The 17,682-nt window shown below is 46.0% G+C and overlaps 1 protein-coding gene across 1 annotated transcript in view; it reads right to left on the minus strand.

Moving 5' to 3' along the window:
* Positions 1-17,682, minus strand: part of TRPC4 (transient receptor potential cation channel subfamily C member 4) — a 98,636-nt gene that overhangs the window by 36,934 nt on the left and 44,020 nt on the right. Inside the window, exon 4 of the mRNA XM_024566758.3 lies at positions 909-1,245. Coding sequence (XP_024422526.2) covers positions 909-1,245 — 337 coding nt within the window. The remainder of the gene's footprint in view (positions 1-908; positions 1,246-17,682) is intronic.

The raw sequence follows: 17,682 nt of genomic DNA on the forward strand, positions 1-17,682 counted from the left end.
CGAGAAGCCTTGACAGAAACCCGCGCCCCGAGCTTCAGTCTCTCATCAGTAAAATGAACGGGGGCAGGGGGACACCCGTACAAGCCACACTCTTCTCTGTAAGGTGTTCAGTCCTGTTGTTATAAATCTAAATCCCTACTGTGGAGGGACCACCGACTGCACCAGGCAGGAGGGAGGAGGGAGGAAACAGAACAGGCTCATTAATACCATCGTCCACTCAGACCACTGCTTTGGTCTCCGGCACATGCTCAGTAAAAGTTTAAATCATCGCTACCCCATTGTCTTTAATCCTCCTCCTCAGTCCCTCCTTTAAAAATAAATTTAATTAATTTAATTTTTTAAAAATGACCAATTTTCTCTCCACTGATAAAGACAGCTCCCCAGCGGTCTATGAGTGAATAGACAGAAACTGAAGGATGCCCTATTGTTAAATTTCCTATTATTCTGACTTACTGGGTAATTCAAAAGATAAATGGATGAGTGGTAAAGAATGTTTACCGTTACTTGCTGTCCAGAATGACTAATTCTGCAGAGGCATTTCTACTTATCTTTCAGAAGGCGTATCTATTAGAAAATCAGAGTGGTTACTACTGTTCGGCCCCTGGCACACGCTGAACACCTTTAAAAGATAAACGTACAAGCAAACACCCAGAGAAGCATTCATGGGACGTGAAGTCAGTAAACTCCGGAATTCTAAAACCTCCGGTCCCATTTCCTAGACTGCCTGTGGGCGCAGGCTGGCCCAGCTGGGAAATCATTATCTCGCTTTGGGGACCAGGCCTGGGAGCTCCCGGGAAGGAAGCTGTTTGAAACATCCTGCGTCCCACACGCTGAGGAGTGTTCTTTGCTGAGCAACACGGTTTCCCGGCAGTATCACGCGCTTATATGTTCTATGGGAGCACATTTACCCAGGACCCACGGTAATATCATCCACTCGACGACCGTTGGTGGCGGCCCTTGCCGGTTCAAGTCTGACCTGTCGATGTGCTGAGAGGCCAGCAACAGCAGAAACAAAAACGTCAGATAGGACGCTGTGTGGCAGATGAACTTGATGAATGGCTTTCTGATGAACAGTCCCAGGGGGCTCTTCGGAGCGATCAGGTAGCACACAGAGAAGACGGGAAAGAGCAGGCCTATGATGAAGCAGGTGAGCATCTTCACGGCCCAGTGTCTCCTCCTCCACCCGGGGAACTCATCGTACCAGCGGGACGCCAGCAGCTGTTGGCAGTTGGGCTGGGCTACAAACTGAACGGGGGAGAGGAAGAGGAGGAGTCAGTGCTGGTGGGAAGGCCGCCGTTCACAGTAATTGACTATGCGTTCCATCCGCGCCGCTTAGCATGATTATTGCATCTACAGATCTATTTGCACTCACATGGATGTGTGGGCACACACATGTCCCTATATACACATGCATGATCACCTACGGTTTGACGCGCAACATGTAATACTTCCCCCTCTCGACATATTACTGAGTATTGTAACCATGGCCATTTATAAATATTTACGGATTGTGTAACCTAATTTTCATTAAAATAGTGTCACAAAGTTGGGGATTAATTTTCAAAGATTTCTGTAAGAAATTTGCATTCAAAAGATAATAATTCAAGCTAAGGGAAGAGCAATAAAATAAGGAGTGAACTAGTTAAGTTTTCATCAGCCTTATTAAAAGGTTAAAAAGTAATTAAGATGTAACCATATCCGAGAACACATTGGCTGACAAGCTTGAGATGGGTCACGAAGACTGGTTGGTACCCTTTAGATTCCGTCTTGCACAGACTATATTTACCCACAACGCCCCTGGCTCTGTCAAGTTCAAAGAATCTCCTATCTAGTCACCAAACCACCTATTTTCCCTGGACATGTATGTCAAATTCAGATTTGCAGATTGGAGTTCAAGGCACATCACTAGGGCACCAACCCCTCTTCGGATGTCTACCAATCCAGAAGGGAAGATGACAAATTCCATCTGGTAGTGCTGGTGAGGCGGGGGCAGGATCCAACTTCTTAAATCATTTCTGGGCCTGGATTCAAAATCGGTTTGGCAACTGAGCTGGAATGATGAGTGGGCAGTAATGGGAAGTGGAAAACACAAAGGCAAAGGAAATAAGGTGGGTGGTGAAAAAGCAACATTGCATACATTAAACCATTGAACTTGGCAAACAAGCAAAACCCAAATTAGGTAGTGGGAAGGAAGAAGTCAATCGGTGTTGTGAATTCTTTGAAAATTACAAAGGGCAGCAGCTGGGAGAAACTCCCCATCTACTCACCAATGTTCCTCTTCAGGGTGCCTATGAACAATTATTTTAAACTATCAGGAAAAATAGAGGAAAAAATGCCAATCATTTCTAGGTGGCTACCTAGATGCCTCCTTAAAAATGAAGGCAGATGTGAAAGCAGAATATTATATAGTTTTTAAGGTGCCGCCATTTGACTGTTGGTCGTAGGCGAATAGAGGTGAGAATGGCAGATGCAAACTACAGAAAGCTTCATCTTAATTTTGACACCGCCCCCCCCCCCCGGCCCCCCAATGTGCTGGCTCCCCTGAAGAGCCACCAACGCTTTCCGCGCTGGGAGGGGCGTGTTCAGGAAGGGTGCCCACTCACCCAGAGCTTCCTGGTCGAGAGGACTAAGCCCCGCTGCGCTGCCTTCATTCGGACAAAGACCCGGGAGAGAACAGAGAGACACATGAGGACGGATACTAGTTCCCCTACGAGGTGAAAGGATGTATTTACTCTTCCAGGAATGTCAAGACCACTTATTTCTGAGAACATTAAATTGTAGAAGACCCTCTAAAACAGGGTCTGCTTCGTACGTTCTTTTCCAAGTCAGCAGCTGATACCACCGGGCAGAATCTTTCCTCCACCTGGCTGATGTATACACATAAATAATTGGAGGAAAGAGTTATATTTGTCCCAGACATGCCAGATCACACAAAGCAGTAAGTGTTCGGCTCCTGCTGCAGGGTCAGGAAGAAGATCATCTTCTTTCACGCTCCCTAAACTCTCTGCTTCCCCGACAGCAGCTCCTTAGACTCTCGGCTCACACATCTCCGAGGCTAAATAAATAATTCTCGGTTGTTACTTCTCTGTGTACTGGGGTTGCGACAAAATGAACTAGTCGATGACGAAGTGAGAAGCATTACATGTCTGGGGAAGAGCCCAGCCCACACTGTCACCAGCCCAGCAGCGCACACAACAGAGGGGAGCACTGGACACATCAGCACGCGACAGAGCCGAGGGACAAAACAGCCCCGTGCACTTGCCCCCTGCTTGCCGTCTGTCACTGGCTTAGAGCGGAGCAGAATAAGAAAGGAAGTGCATGTTAAAAGGGACTATTCTGCGGTGTTGTTTTTCATTCCTTCTCCTTCCTCACTCATCGAACTGTCCCTGCGGCTGGACCTTCTCTCCATCCACCTTGCCTCAATGTCTCACAAGGATTACTGAGTAATGGGCTTCCTTCTCTCTCTTTAAAAAAATTTTTTTAATTGATTTGAGAGAGAGAGCGAGAGAGAGAGAGAGAGAGAGAGAAAGAGAGAGATTTGTTGTCTCACTTACTGATGCATTGGTTAATACTTGGACGTGTCCTGACGAGGGATCGAACCTACAACCTTGACATATCAGGACAACACTCTCGCTTTCTCTTTCTCTCTTTTTAAAATGACCCCCATGATGTTCTTCAGAAGGAGGGATGTGTCACTTCCTCTCTCCTCATCAGTGGCAGGATTTCTGCTTGCCACGAGTTCAGGGTTGCTTGTTCACATCCTGGTGGGCCTCTCCTGAGGATGGCTCCCTGAGTTAACAGGCATCTCAATGTGTAAGGCCAGGTCACGAAGCCCGTGTGATAAATGCCTTAAAAATAAGGAATGCGCAGATACACCAGGGGCCTGTGTGTGAGAAACTGGACCTGCGGCACCAGCGGGAATCCCTCCGAGGAACGAACCTGCAACCCACAGCAGTGGAATGCAAACCCGAGCGGCCTGTTTTTTCCCTAGCCCCGGGGGCTGCTGGCCTGTGAGCATGGAAGGATTTTGTGTAGAAGCTACACCTCCATTTGGCCCCTGAGCTTTCATGGAAAGACATTTGCTCGTTGTGTTGGTGTCCGAGGGCCTCCATACAGAGTGCGGTGAACTGGGTGGCAGAAAACAGCAGGGATTTGGTATCTCTTTATTACCTCACAGTTAGGGAGGCTTCAAGTCCAAAATCAAGCAGTGGGCAGCATCACGCTCCCTCCCAGACTGTGGGTAGAGCCCCCGCACCTGTGCTAACCTCTGGCCGGACACCCCTTGGCTCGCGGCTGCGTCATTTCATCTGTCTCTGCTGTCACACTCTCTCCTCAGTTGGCTCCCGTCACACGCCCTTCTCTCGTCTGGCAAGGACACGGGTCACACTGGGTCATGAGCCTGTCCCACTCCAGGGGGACCTCACCTGAACTACTTTTATCTGGTGACCCACGACCCTGTTTCCAAATATGGTGGAATTCTGAGTTTCTGGGGTTAGGAGCTTAATGTTTCATTTCGGGGGCACCTAGTTCAAACCACGACCCACATAATCACTCGTGTCCTAGTAGCTCCCCGGGACACAGGTTTGGGTTCTACAGTCTCATAAACATTGCTATTTCAAATGCATTAAATGTGTTTCAAGTCCATAAGTAATTGTTTAAAGTCCTGCCTTCCACTCCATGTTTAATTTCCCTCCCTCTCTCTATTCTATTCTTTTATTTCCCTATTTTCTCATGAGGACTGATGATAAATGATGCATGTTAAAGATTTCCTGAGAAAAGAAGGTCCTGTACACAAAACCTTCTCCCATACCAGTCTGCTACTGTGATTAAATCTTTTTCCTAAGGGCTTTCTGGAAAAGGGTATATTTTAACTGACATAAATTATTCAGCTGCTGAGGCAAGCAAGGCATTAAGAATCTACACAATTGTTACCTAGTTAAACTAGGGCTTTCATGTGATGGAATTTAAAAAATGAAGTTTTGGGGGCTGGAAAAAATGAGAGGTATGAAACCTTAATTGGGCTGCGGACTAAACCCTGAGGGAAGAACTCTGGGGGGACGGGGAAAACAGGCAGGTGCTGACCTGAGGAAGCACACCTGGGACGGGGTCGGTGACAGGAAGCTCCAACACAAGAGGAACTGTGACTACCTAGAGATTTGCCTGGTTTGACCATATTCCTAAGTTTACATTATCAGCAGATATTTTTTTTTCTATCAGAAAACAATCGTTTGAAAGTCACACGGATACAAATAACGAGAGTCCCCGGCATCCAAAAAACTCTGTTGTTTAACCCTAATCTCTCTGACCATGTGTATATCAACTATCCAAACACCAGAACAAGAAAACAACTCAAATTTTTAGAAATGGAGTCAAGGTTTGAACAGATACCCACACTGAATAAGCCCATGAAAGATGCTCAATACCCCTTGTCACTGGGGACGTGCAGGTCAAAACCACAAGCAGATGCCACGACACACCCATGAGAACGGCTGGAACAAACAGGACTGTGATAAGTGTTGGTGGGAATTTAGAGAAACTGAACTCTCGTCCATTGCTCACCAAAATGTAAATAGCCAATCACTTTGTAAATAATTTTCAGGGTTTTTTTTTTTAATTAAACCTATACTTACCATAACATGGACTCATTTTGATCCCAGGCACTTACAGTTATTTGTATGGAAAATGATATGATAATTAATAAATAATAATACAGAAAAAAAGAAAAGAAGGTGTATGTCCCTTCAAAGACTTGCACAAAAGGTCATCACAGGTTGGATGCAATAGCCAAAACCGAGAACGATTCAAACGCCCACCCAACAGCGAGCGGATAAACAAAACGCGGTGCGTTCACACTGTGAGAGATTACTCGGCGACAAAAAGAGAAGGAATGACTGGCAGACACACGGTGGGATCGCAAAGTAACCGCGAGTGAAGCAGGCAGAGGAGAAGGAGCACCCGCTGCGTAATTCCACTTTCACGAGCTCCCAAGGCTGCGAAGCGACCCACCATGACGGCAGGCGGAGCATCAGCGGCCCAGGAAGGGGCGCGTGCGCAAAGAGAGACTGTTACAGGGCAGAGGAAGCTTGTGGGGGCGGGAGATACGCGCACTCTATTAATTATGGTGGGAAGTTACCCAAGTATTCACTACAAATATGTCCAGTTTCTTGTATGCCTCTCGTGCCTCAATAACGTTGCTTAAAAACGTCCCAGACCTGCTGGTATCATAAACACGTCCAGGCTGATTTGTGTACTTCGACCTGCTACCCATGTTATCACGTGGGCCTCCTCACCTTGTGTGCACCTCTATTTCGTGGCCGTACCCTTCTCGGTTCACATTGGCCTGAGACATTACCATCGTATCGGACGTCACCATCGCAGGCCTAAGCCCGGAAGCAGGTCTACTTTCTGCCCGAGCTGCTAGACTCGGAGCCTTGCTCCCCGTGCACCACAAGCTGAGAGGCTGGGCCTTGCTGGATGCAAATCGAACCGTGTCTCCGCTTTGAAAGTCTGTGCCGCTGTTTCACAGTCCCCAGGCAAAGGCCCAGGTGGCTGGCGAGACCTCCAAGGCCCTGAGACCCCTCCCCAGGCCCTTCCTTTCCCAGCCGGCAGAGCTGTCCGTCAGGTACCCACACCTTCCAGCAGGTTCTGACCGTGGCGGGGCCTTTCCTACTGTTGTCGGTTTGCATTTGTGGACGACTTTGCCTACACCCACCCACCTCTTATTTTCTCACAGGGAATCCCTCCTGGTCCTGCAACGCAGCCTCTGATGCTCCCGGGCACGCCCAGGGCCTCTAGTTCTTTTTCTCGGTACGGGCGGTGTCCTTGGGACACACCTTATAATTACACTTATTCCCCTTTTCTCCTGCATTTCAGTTATGCAATACGGTGGGTCTGTCTTCACCGCTCGATCCCGTGTCACTGAGGGTTCACGCAGTCGAATTAACTGTTGAACACTCTCAAGGCTAGGGGCCCGTTCAATCAGGAACTAATTATTCCTGTAAGTTCCACAGAAAAGCCCCTGCTGACTCTTTAACATCAGCAATGAGAAGGACACTTTACATTCTTGTCCTTATTTCCAGAAATTACAAAATTAGCTGCTTCTGTTTCTTCCTAATGCAGCGATTTCCTGCCTCTTCCATCTCATGGCACATGAAGTAATTACTAAATTCTGTGGCACAACAAAAATATACTTTTTGCTGATCTGACAAGAAATAGGTATAATTTTTATTCATTCACACTGGACGGCTATTGTTGGCTGTTGTCAGTTTTTAACTTGACAGTCTGAGGGAAAGAGGTCAGTGCCCCTGATTAAATACCCGGGAGTTGCATGTCCTAAAGATCCTTGTGGCGCACGGGTTGACAATCTCTGTCTTAATGTCACACGAGACAGTCCCGGCCGGTCCCTCGACTCCCACTGTGTTGTCTGAGTGGGGGTGGAGAAAGCTGCCTCGGTCCAGACCAGCCATCAGTGCTCAGAAACTACTAAAAACCAAGCTGGTCTTGGAAATACATCTTTATGCCAGGAGCACCGAGGCAGAGTATCTCGAGGGGTCGCCAAGGAAAAGCAGCTCAGAGAAACGTAGTCCAGTCCCGCTGGGATCCAGGAAAGGGGGCGGGGAGGGGAGGGACAGGTAGGACACGGAGCACTGTCTAGTCCTCGCAAGATCGCTTTGAAGGAGAAGGACAAAGACATCCTTCCCTCTAGCTTGTTCTTTTGTGCAGTCAGAGATGTGCAAGTCTGGTGAAGAACGTAAGAAACGATCAATCGATCTCAAGGGATTGTTTCCTTGATAAAACTATGGACGATGTCCGAAACTGGGGAGAAAATGCCAATGTTGGACTCACCCAAGAAAACACTGATGTTGAAGTACGTACATAGGAAACACCCATCGTTCTAAAAGTCACTCTCAGGCTCTATACAGAGGATAAGTATTATTCACTACTCACGTAAAATTGGAACAGTTTAAAAGTACACTCAGAGTTTTGTTCGCTACGCTGTTGTGAACAGGTGGAATACACCAGACAACACAGGCGGATCGGCTAAAGCAACTTCCACGTTTTGGCTTGAATTCTCAATACTTAGGATCGCTCTGTTCCAAGACACCCAAACGGCACTTTATCAATTTATAAATTTCTGTAATACAATCTGTTTGGAGATTAGGGATTGTCTCAGAAATTTTTTCATTAGTTATCTTTAAATATCAGAAGATGTGAACATAATGTTTAGGAGTTCGTTATGCATATATAATCTGACAAAGTCGAAGGCAAATTCTATAATAAGCCTAGTATTCGAACATTTTGAAAGAGTTCAGTTTCTGTTAAGTTTTCTAGGCCAGCACCAGTAACCATTCTTGCCCCCCCCCTCCCCACGCCCACCCCACACCACCAAACCTACCACAGCATGACCCCGGCGGTCCTGTGCACAGAAAACCAGCAACGCAGGCCCCCAGCTCCCCTGGGATCGAAACCGCACCCCTGCCTCCTTAGCGGCAGAACCAAGACCAGAGCTGCTTGCATCTAACTGGGAAGGTTGATTATGAGATGGAAGCACTTCTTACAAAATTACAGGGAACTGGATCCGCCGTACTCTTTCATCTGCATTTAAGAAATGAAGAGATGATGAGAGTCGGTGGATGACAGAGGTTTGGGGCCAGAAGTAAAGGACCTGTGCCTTTCCCCGTGGACGCTTCCCACGGCTCTGGTCTTTGGGCTGCGTCCCCTGATCTGCACCGTTCAGAGCGCAGGAAGGGCAAGCAGTCATCCTGTTCCCAACCTTCAAAGCAGGTGCGCTCTCCAGCCCACGGCAGGGGTTCCATTTTTGGGTTTGGACAGGAGGCTTCCACACTTGTCAGTAAACGAAGCCACAATCTTAGCATAACAAAGATCACGGTAATTATACGGAATGCCTTTCTTTGGTGCCTAGAGTTTCAGTGGAAGTAAACGAAAGCCATGAGGATGTTTACAAAGAATTTCTTGCTAAATTCTCCTCTCGTGGTGGAAAGTCCATTTGAGAGCAAACAGAACCTACCTGCTTCATCTCATCGAGACATATTATGGCCAACTTTGCGTAACTATTCAACCACCTCCAAACACTCACCATACAGTTCCTGGTACATCGTCCATATGAGAAATATAGTCAAAATATTTACTCATATTTCAGTCAGGATAATTTTACTTTACCCAAAACATTGTTGAAAGCTGAAGACAGTTTGAACTTTTCTGTTACTAAATTCAGCAAGACCATAATATTCTGGGCGTTGCTGTAGGGACCTCGCTCCCTAACCCCAAAGTAACTCAACAGTCACAATAGGTGTTCAAGAAGGGGGCATTTTCATCTCTCTCCCCAGAATTTAATAACAACAAGGTTAACTGGAAGTCCTAATTTCCAGTACATCATTTCATTTATTGTGTTAGTTAAACATTAAAAAGCTAAAGGTCCAAACAGAAGCAAAGAAATTTCCTCTTCTTTCTCTACATGAATAAATGGCAACCAAGTAACCTCTACCTCCTCAGCATGTTGGAAATAGCTCATTTAGCGAAGGGTTAGAGAAGCTTTTATATTAAAATTTCTTGGGATTGACGTATTCTCTCAATTTCATTTTCACCACAATCATTTTCTGTCACGTCTGTACAAGTCACGAGTCCCCGAGGAGCATGAAATGTCCTCCCCCAACGGCAGCTGCATCCAAGAGGAGACGGTCCGCCCCAGGACTCTGCGGGGGCAGAAAGCACTGGGCAGGGAAACATGGCGAGTCTCTTCCGCAGCCTTGACCTCAACATGTAGCTAAGTGTTTGGCGTCTGAGCATCCTGAGCTGAGGATTTGGAACATCATTCACTCATCATCTAACAGGCGATAGTACCTTCTGGTATAAACGTCGCCAACCAGATGTTGCACAAAATGCCCAGATGGGAAGAGATTACAGAACATGCAAAGGATCTGTCAGCCACACTGGAGAGATGCCACATAAGCAGGAAGTACAGGTAACCTTGTCGTGTAAGAGTCCAGAGTTACTACTTAAAATAACATTGTAACTAGTCAGTAATCACTGTAGGATTCCTAACTAACTGAGGAAGGAAACTTTGTATGTGCAGCAACTAGAAAACACAGCCTCACGTCCTCTCCCTTCATGCACTCGTTCCAAGCACCAGCAGCCCTCTCCCACACGGCGCCCTCCCCACCACACCCCCCCAGTCACCACGCCACCTTCGCCTCCGGCCAGCGCTCCCGACCAGACAGAAACACCCGTCACAGCAGTCGGTCACCTCTAGATAAACGTGGATCAGCATCAATTAGAAGAAAAAACTCTTTACTGATGGGTTTATCTCTACTCCGTACTTTTGGAGGGATACAGAGATTTATACCTCCCATTTGCTATTATTTATCTCTGCCTTTACAATGCTTTGCATAGTTGCTGGTACAAAGAAGATTCTTGAAAGTATTTTTAGAATGAACGAAGAAGACAGGAATAGCAACATCAGACACACACTTTATCTACCACCTTTAGAACCAGGCCTCTGTTTCTGTTTGACCTTGACACAGCGAGGCAGCAGGGGCAGAGGCCAAGTCCAAACAGCTGGCCGAGGGCTAAAGGAAGAAGTGCAAACAGCGAGGCATTCTTACTGAAGGGGTAAAGATGCCTTACGGCTTCCCCACTCTGTCCTAAGAATGAGGAAGAAAATGATTTTCTCAACAAATACGCATGGCCAATGTGTATGCTAAAAGACTATTCGATTTTGCTGCAAATTAATATTGATTTCTTACTCTTGTTGGATTATTAGACTCTACGCTCCTGGTTTGTGTAAATATTGAGATAGAATACTGATCCCTGTCTAAAATACATATAAGGCTTGGGGTCACAACAACTAAGTATTGATTATGATGTGTTTTAAAAGGCAAAGTGCAAACAAGAAAGTAAACAAACAATGCACAAAACCTTTTTATCTGGTTACTGGTTTTAGTTTTAAGAGAAGCTGTTCATTTACGTTTTTCAGGTTTGGAGAGGATATGTCTCTACTCCCAGTAACAAGAAAACGCAGTTCATAGATATCTTCACTTCTGTTTCTTAACTGCGGTGAAGTCAATCCTATAGCTTTGCTGTGGTAATTACATTTTCTACATCACAGAGAAAGACACAGCTCAGAACAGTAGCTACCGGATGATTGTGCACCACCCAAATATGCTACTAAGTGTCCGTCCTCGTACTAAGCCCATTACGAGTCGGCTGATGACTAACCCTCCTCGTGGGTCCTGAATGTCTCTCATCTGCAAGGTAAACATTTGTGCAACAGGGATGTCGGGCTCTGGATTTCATTAGTTAATGGATTTTCTTAAAAAAAATTGTTGTTGAACTTACTGTGTTCCATTGGGTAATAAAATCATATAGGTTTCAAGTGCAAGTGACAGACGCTTCCATCAGCAAGGAAACGCCTTATTCATGCGGCTGCTGGAACCAAATGCCCCCAGCAGCCTGGAGTATAAACACCAGGCCCTTACTTCTTACTTCTTACGGTTCTGGAGGCTGCGAAGTCCACACTCAAGACGTCCGCAGGTCCGAGGCCCCGTTTCTGACTCGGACAGACACCTCTTCCCCGAATCCTCGCAGGGCAGAAGGGGTCTCTTCTCCTCGGGGCACTAACGCCATTCCTGAGGGGCCCTCCTGTCCTAGCGCCCCCCAAAGGCCCGCGACCAGACAGCATCACACTGGGTTTCCACGTGGGGACTGCCACGTGCACAGCGGGGGAAAAAGTAAAGGAAAGAGGCAAATGATTTTTTGAAGAGAAAGATAGACTATGACTATACTTTTACAAGGTAATGGAGTGAGAAGCGACTTTGTAGGGTTTGTACGATGCTCTCAAACACACAAGCAGCTATTCTCTCTCACCCCAAGCGAAGGTAGACTTTATACTCCACTGAACTGAGATTTTACTCAAAACCTCTCCTCACAAAGTAACCACAAAACAGGCTCTTGTGAATAAACAAATTCTCAAGTCCGTGTTCTGGAACTCCACAGGGAGTCGACAGAGACGAAGCGGCACCACCCGTCTTTACTCAAGAGCTGTGTGCTCCTCACTGGAAGTCTATTCCTGCCCTTCAACTTCTAAACCTTCTTTTGTTGCATTGTGCAAATTCACAAGCAGAGAGGATGTGTTACATCAATTATGGTCACAGCGTATTGAGCGGATGATCACAGTAACAGACACTTCAAGGGAGAGAACTTCTTCGCAGCGCATTCTAAGAGCTCACACAGCCGGCACAGCACTCTGAAAGGCGCGGCCCAACCCAAACGCTGCGGGGACAATAACATCGCCCCTTCGCTCCATTCGAATTCCTCGATTAGTTACGGGAATGACAAATCCCTGGTTCCAGCTCCAAGATGACTAAATTCTGTAACATGTTCATTTTTCCCCTGAGATTACGTAGACCACTCCCGTGTCCATAAACTCAAATTTCACTTTCATTTTTTTCCCTACCATCCCAGATGTGCGTCTTCCTGTGCGTTGTGAACACCCGTACTTCAGAAAGAAACTGGGGGTTTGTCAAGAGATTCAAACGGAGTGACTTCCTGTACTGCTTTACACAGGTCTCACCTTAAACACTTGGCTCATTGCGTTGATATTTAACATTAAAATTTAATATTAAAAAGTGGCCAGACAGGTGAAATTAATTTTCATAGATGTCATTTAATCAAAGGACTCTGCCACCTAATTTTGAGGTATACGTGATTTAAAATTTATTGGAGACACATTTCTCATCTTTTTTGTCTGTGCCAAGCCTTGGAGAGCTGGCAGGCACTCGACACCTCGTGGGCCCACTGCGTTTCAGTGGCTTCACACAGCTGGTGGCTGTCGCTGACAACACAGCTTGCGAGTTTTTCAAATCATAGACTAATAGATACCTTTTGAAATTTCTAAAGAAATCTCTAAGCGGGTCACTGAGTGCTGACTGTGGAGGAGAGTAATTTTGCTGTTTCAGTGGCTGTGAATCCACTGTCTGCTCCAGAAGGAGGTGACTGCACCTACTTCCCTGTCTGCCCTTGTCCTTAACTGGTGACAAGTGGACAGGCCATTACATTTAACGATTTTCACACGGCTTCCTCCGCTCCCTCCCCCGGGACCACTAAGTGTACGGCTTTGCATCCTCTCACCCCCTATGTGTCCCTTCCTTATAAGTCTGCAAGAGATGACTGGGGGAGTCCATTAGATTTCAGAACGGTCGGTCCAGTTTCGGTCCAGTTACACCATCTCCATTCAAGGATGCACCTCGGAGGCAGATGTCCCCGTCTAGACAATGAGACCTGCTCCCATACATTCCTCCTGTGACCCAGCCCAGAAGCAATGCTCTGGGGTCAATAGCTCCTATTGATGTTTCTCTCCCTCCCTTCCTCCCTCCCTTCCCCTCTCTCTAAAAATAAATAAGTTTTAAAAACCTTAAATCAGTAACATTAAGACAAATGCTTACCATAATACCAGGTGCCAAAATACCATTAGTCCATCCCTTTCCGCCACCCTCTCCTCCCTCCTCTCAATGTGCACTCTCCCCCGAGGCTCTAAGCAGCTCAGAGCAATCTGCACACATTTCTGTATTCACTTGCGAGTCTGTGATGGGAAGCGGGTTTCCTAAGTTCAGTTATGTGTCACTTACTCCAGGCATCGCACCTGACTTTGTAAGAAAATATTGTTCCCTGGTTCATAATGTTAGAGGCAGGTTTTTTCACCCAAGACACTTGGGAAATCTGCCCGTGCCACGGGATCCAGGTCATCCTCCAGAATTTGCCAGTGTGACAAACTGTGTCTCCCTTCCTTCTCCTCTGACTGTACATGGAGGTTTGACTGTGGCCAGACCTGAGTGGCTGGCGGGGAACTACCACTGCCCACCCACCGGAGGTCCCGCAGAGGGGCGCGGAGAAGCCTCGCAAATGTGCCGCAGGGCCCCTCCTTCTCAGGAGCCACGGCCATGCAGGAGGCTTCTGGTGGACTTTCCTACACGCAAGCTTTTGGGTGTCCTTAGGAAACTCTCAACGGGATAAAGTTTTGCTAGAGTTAAATAACTTGTTCTCGAGTGTATTTTAAAGACCAAGAGGAACATCGTAACTTCTCTTCTCTTCCAGCTGCAAATCAAAAGCAGAGAACAAAGACTGTCGAAGTAGATTGTAATTTTTCCCCCAGGGAAAAGTACCTTCTGCGGTTTCTGTGACACCCTCAGAGTCTCTCGGACCAAGTAATGCCTGGGCCACCGCCACCTTGACCTCAGGGTCCAGGGAAGTTAACGAGTTCCTTAAAGACTGGGTGCTTCCCGGTGTAGGAGAAAAATAACTGGAAAACCTTTAAACTGGTGAATGTATTTGACGAAGTACCGACCTTCTTAAGCAGGAGTGTAGAGATACATCTCTCTCTCACTACTAAAAATTCCTAGTAAAGCCTCTAATTATTAAATTAAAATTAAATTTTAAATGAAAGTGTGAATCATAAAGCTACAGGTCAATTAAGCTTAAAACTATTCATGTGAATGTTCACATCTATTTTACACCAACATGTCATGAGCAAGGACCTCCGTCAGTAAGGGGTCGTTTAGGCCGCGAGCGCTGGCTCTGAGCTTCCGGCCAAGTGTTTTACAGAGAAACTTCTACAGCGAGTTGTTCTTTTCCAGGACAAAGTTGACCCCTGGACCCCACGGCCATTCCGGAAGTGGCTAATACTGTGTGCACACGGGAGGGACGGGGGGTGATTTGCTCTAAGGACTTGTAAGAAATAACTGATGAAATGTAAACGTCGATTCTTAAATATTTTTGACATAAAGTCTCAGATAAACAGATCTTAAAAAAACATAATCTCTCCACTGAAGTCTATTTTTAATTATTACAAGTTTCAACAAGCAGGGTATTTTTAAACTAGGAAGCTGGAAAAATTTATTTTTAAACTGTCCTCTGTGAGTTTACTTTCTTCATAGCTGCTTCTCTTGGGTTTTGTGGTTTCGTGGGGTTTTTGAAGAGGTTCATATAGAAGAATTCAGTGAGAGAGAATGGTAAAACGTCCCGGGATGCCTACATGTTTATATTCACACACGTGTGGTTCATTAACTCTTTGATGTGAGGGCCGATGGGGAGGGTGGAAAAGTACAACATCACCCCGCAGGTTGCCCCAAGAGGTGACAGCTTATTTCCATGGCAACGGTTCATAGTCACAACATTTTACAGGGAGCGGTAAGAGGAAGAAATAGGTTCAGAAACCATTTTTCCAATTGATAAAGGCAATTACTTGTCATCAGTGAACTGCAACGACCCAGAGATTTAAGATGGTTTACTCCGAAGTGCTTCCCAGAAAGTGAATGCTAACAGAGGAAGATTGTAGAAAATAGTTTTAGAGCAGAGCCCTGCTTCTGTTTGACACACTGAAAGTATGTCAATCTACATTTTAAGTACTAGCGGTGCATTAAAATTATATTAAAAAATGCCAAAATAGTTCAGAGTTAAAATGTTGCCCCTAAGCCTGAACTATAAAGCAGCGTCACTAATATAAAGGCTCATAAATGCTTTTCAAAGGGCTTCTCAACGTGTAATTAGTAGTCTGTTAAAAAGTGTTCGTGTTTTTTGTGTTTTACTTTGAGCTGCTGTTTTCCAATAACATCACGCCAGCCAGAGGAGACCGACGGGAGGTAAACACCGTGCTCGTCTAGGCTAAGCCCACAGATACGCTGAACCGTCCACCAAGTTCAACGCTGTGTTTCGGAGTCTCGGATTCTGCAACGAACAGAAAAGACCCGTCTTAGCGTAGTTCACGTTCCACTGGGGGCCGAGAGGCAACACAGGCAACTAAAACAACACATGATGACACCTACGTACACGACAGCGTTGATAAAAAACAGCGTGACGAGGGTTTGCGCACGAGAAGAGCACAGTGAAGGTCTGGGCCCCGATCCGAGAGAAGTCGGGAGCCGCCAGAGTGGTTGTAAACACAGAACAGTGAGCAATGGCGTTAAGTAGCAGATGCTTCAGTTCAGAGGCCGGAGAGACCCAAGCAACAGTGTGAGGATAAATTCAACAAAAGTTGGTTATTGGACAGGAGGCATACTGGAGAGAATACGCTCATGTTTGTGATATTGATATTTACTGAGGTAGACAGCATTCAGGCAGCAATATGGACTTAATTTAGACATTGACCTTGGCACTTGATGTTACAGATACTGCTGATGTCCGGGAACAGGGGTGGAAAACATGTGTCATCTGGCATGCCAGCCTGAGTTTATTGGTGACGGTCCCTGGGGTCCTGCATTGAAGAGGAGGCTGAGACTAACTCAGAGTCCAGCGGAAGAAGGGGCCCTGCCCAAGGTCCCTAATTGTCACGGCTTGACTTTCCGCATGGTGTGGCTCTACACTGCCTGAGATACCGTTTGCCCTGAGCTGCGTTCTCTCAAGATGCTTATGTCAGAGTCCTCAGCCCTAGTATCTCAAACTATGACTGTGTGTGTGGGTAAGTGTTTTTGAAGAGGTCATAAAGTTAACTTAGGAATAGAGGGCAGACCACGTGAAGGACGAGGAAGAGGACAGTCAGCTACAAGCTGAGGACACTGTATCAGGAAAAACCAAACCAATCCTGTTGACACTTTGCTCTCAGAGTTCTAGCCTTCGGCACCGAGGGAACCCGAATTTACGTTTTCACCCGGTCCTGGTACTTGGTTACAGCAGCCACAGCCGACGAATAAATAGATCATATGTCTTGAAAGGAACAACTACACCTTGATATAAAACAAAAAACAATTATGTCATTCTTAAAAATGAGAAACAATGAAACCAGACAGATTGTGTAAAAGAGAAGACACTTGGGAAAAAAGACCAGGAGAGTAAGTTTATCTACGTATCTACCTACCTACCTAATCTGTCAATCTATCCCTACTATATTATCACAGGGGGTGGTACAGACTCTGAAGAATCTACGTAACTGGTCTGCAGAAACGGGTGACAGCATTTGGGGCCGCCAGAGCTGGTGGAAGTGGAGAGAGAACCCCAGAAGGGCGGGGCCGGAGGCCAGGACTCCCACATTCTGTGTGGAATCTGAAACCCGGCGACTGTAGAGCGGACGGTCCGGCTGAGGCAGGTCTAGGGAAGGACTGAACTGAGATTTTAAGTAAACTGGCCTGAACTTTAAAAAAGGAAAATGCTTGAGATGATCGTAACCATCTAGAGTCTCTACAATATCACTTTTACAATATGCTATAATGCAAAATCTCTTCATACAGAAAGAACCAGAGAAATGTGAGCCATTCTCAAAAGAAAAGACAGTCAATGAGGGCTGACCCCTGGGTAATTCAAATGGTAAATGCTGCAGACAAGGACTTACAGCAGCTATTACAACTATGCTCAAGAAGACAAAGGAAAATATGATGATAAATAAAAACATTAGGTATCTCAGCAAGGAAATAGAAACTATAGAAAAAACCAAATGGAAAATCTAGAACTACAAATAAAATATCTAAAATTTAAAATATTACTATGAGAAAGAGCAGGAAGTATATTCAACAAGGGTTGACTGCAAAAAAATACTGGATGAACTTCACAGTATAATGGGAATAGCAGAGGGAAGTATAAGTCAACTTGAAGACAGATCAATAAAAAAATTCTATCTGGAGAAAGAAGTAATATAACTGAAATAAATTAATAGGACCTCAAATATCTGTGGAACAAGAG

The sequence above is a fragment of the Desmodus rotundus genome, chromosome 13 (genome assembly GCF_022682495.2).
Source record: "Desmodus rotundus isolate HL8 chromosome 13, HLdesRot8A.1, whole genome shotgun sequence".
NCBI lineage: Eukaryota > Metazoa > Chordata > Mammalia > Chiroptera > Phyllostomidae > Desmodus > Desmodus rotundus.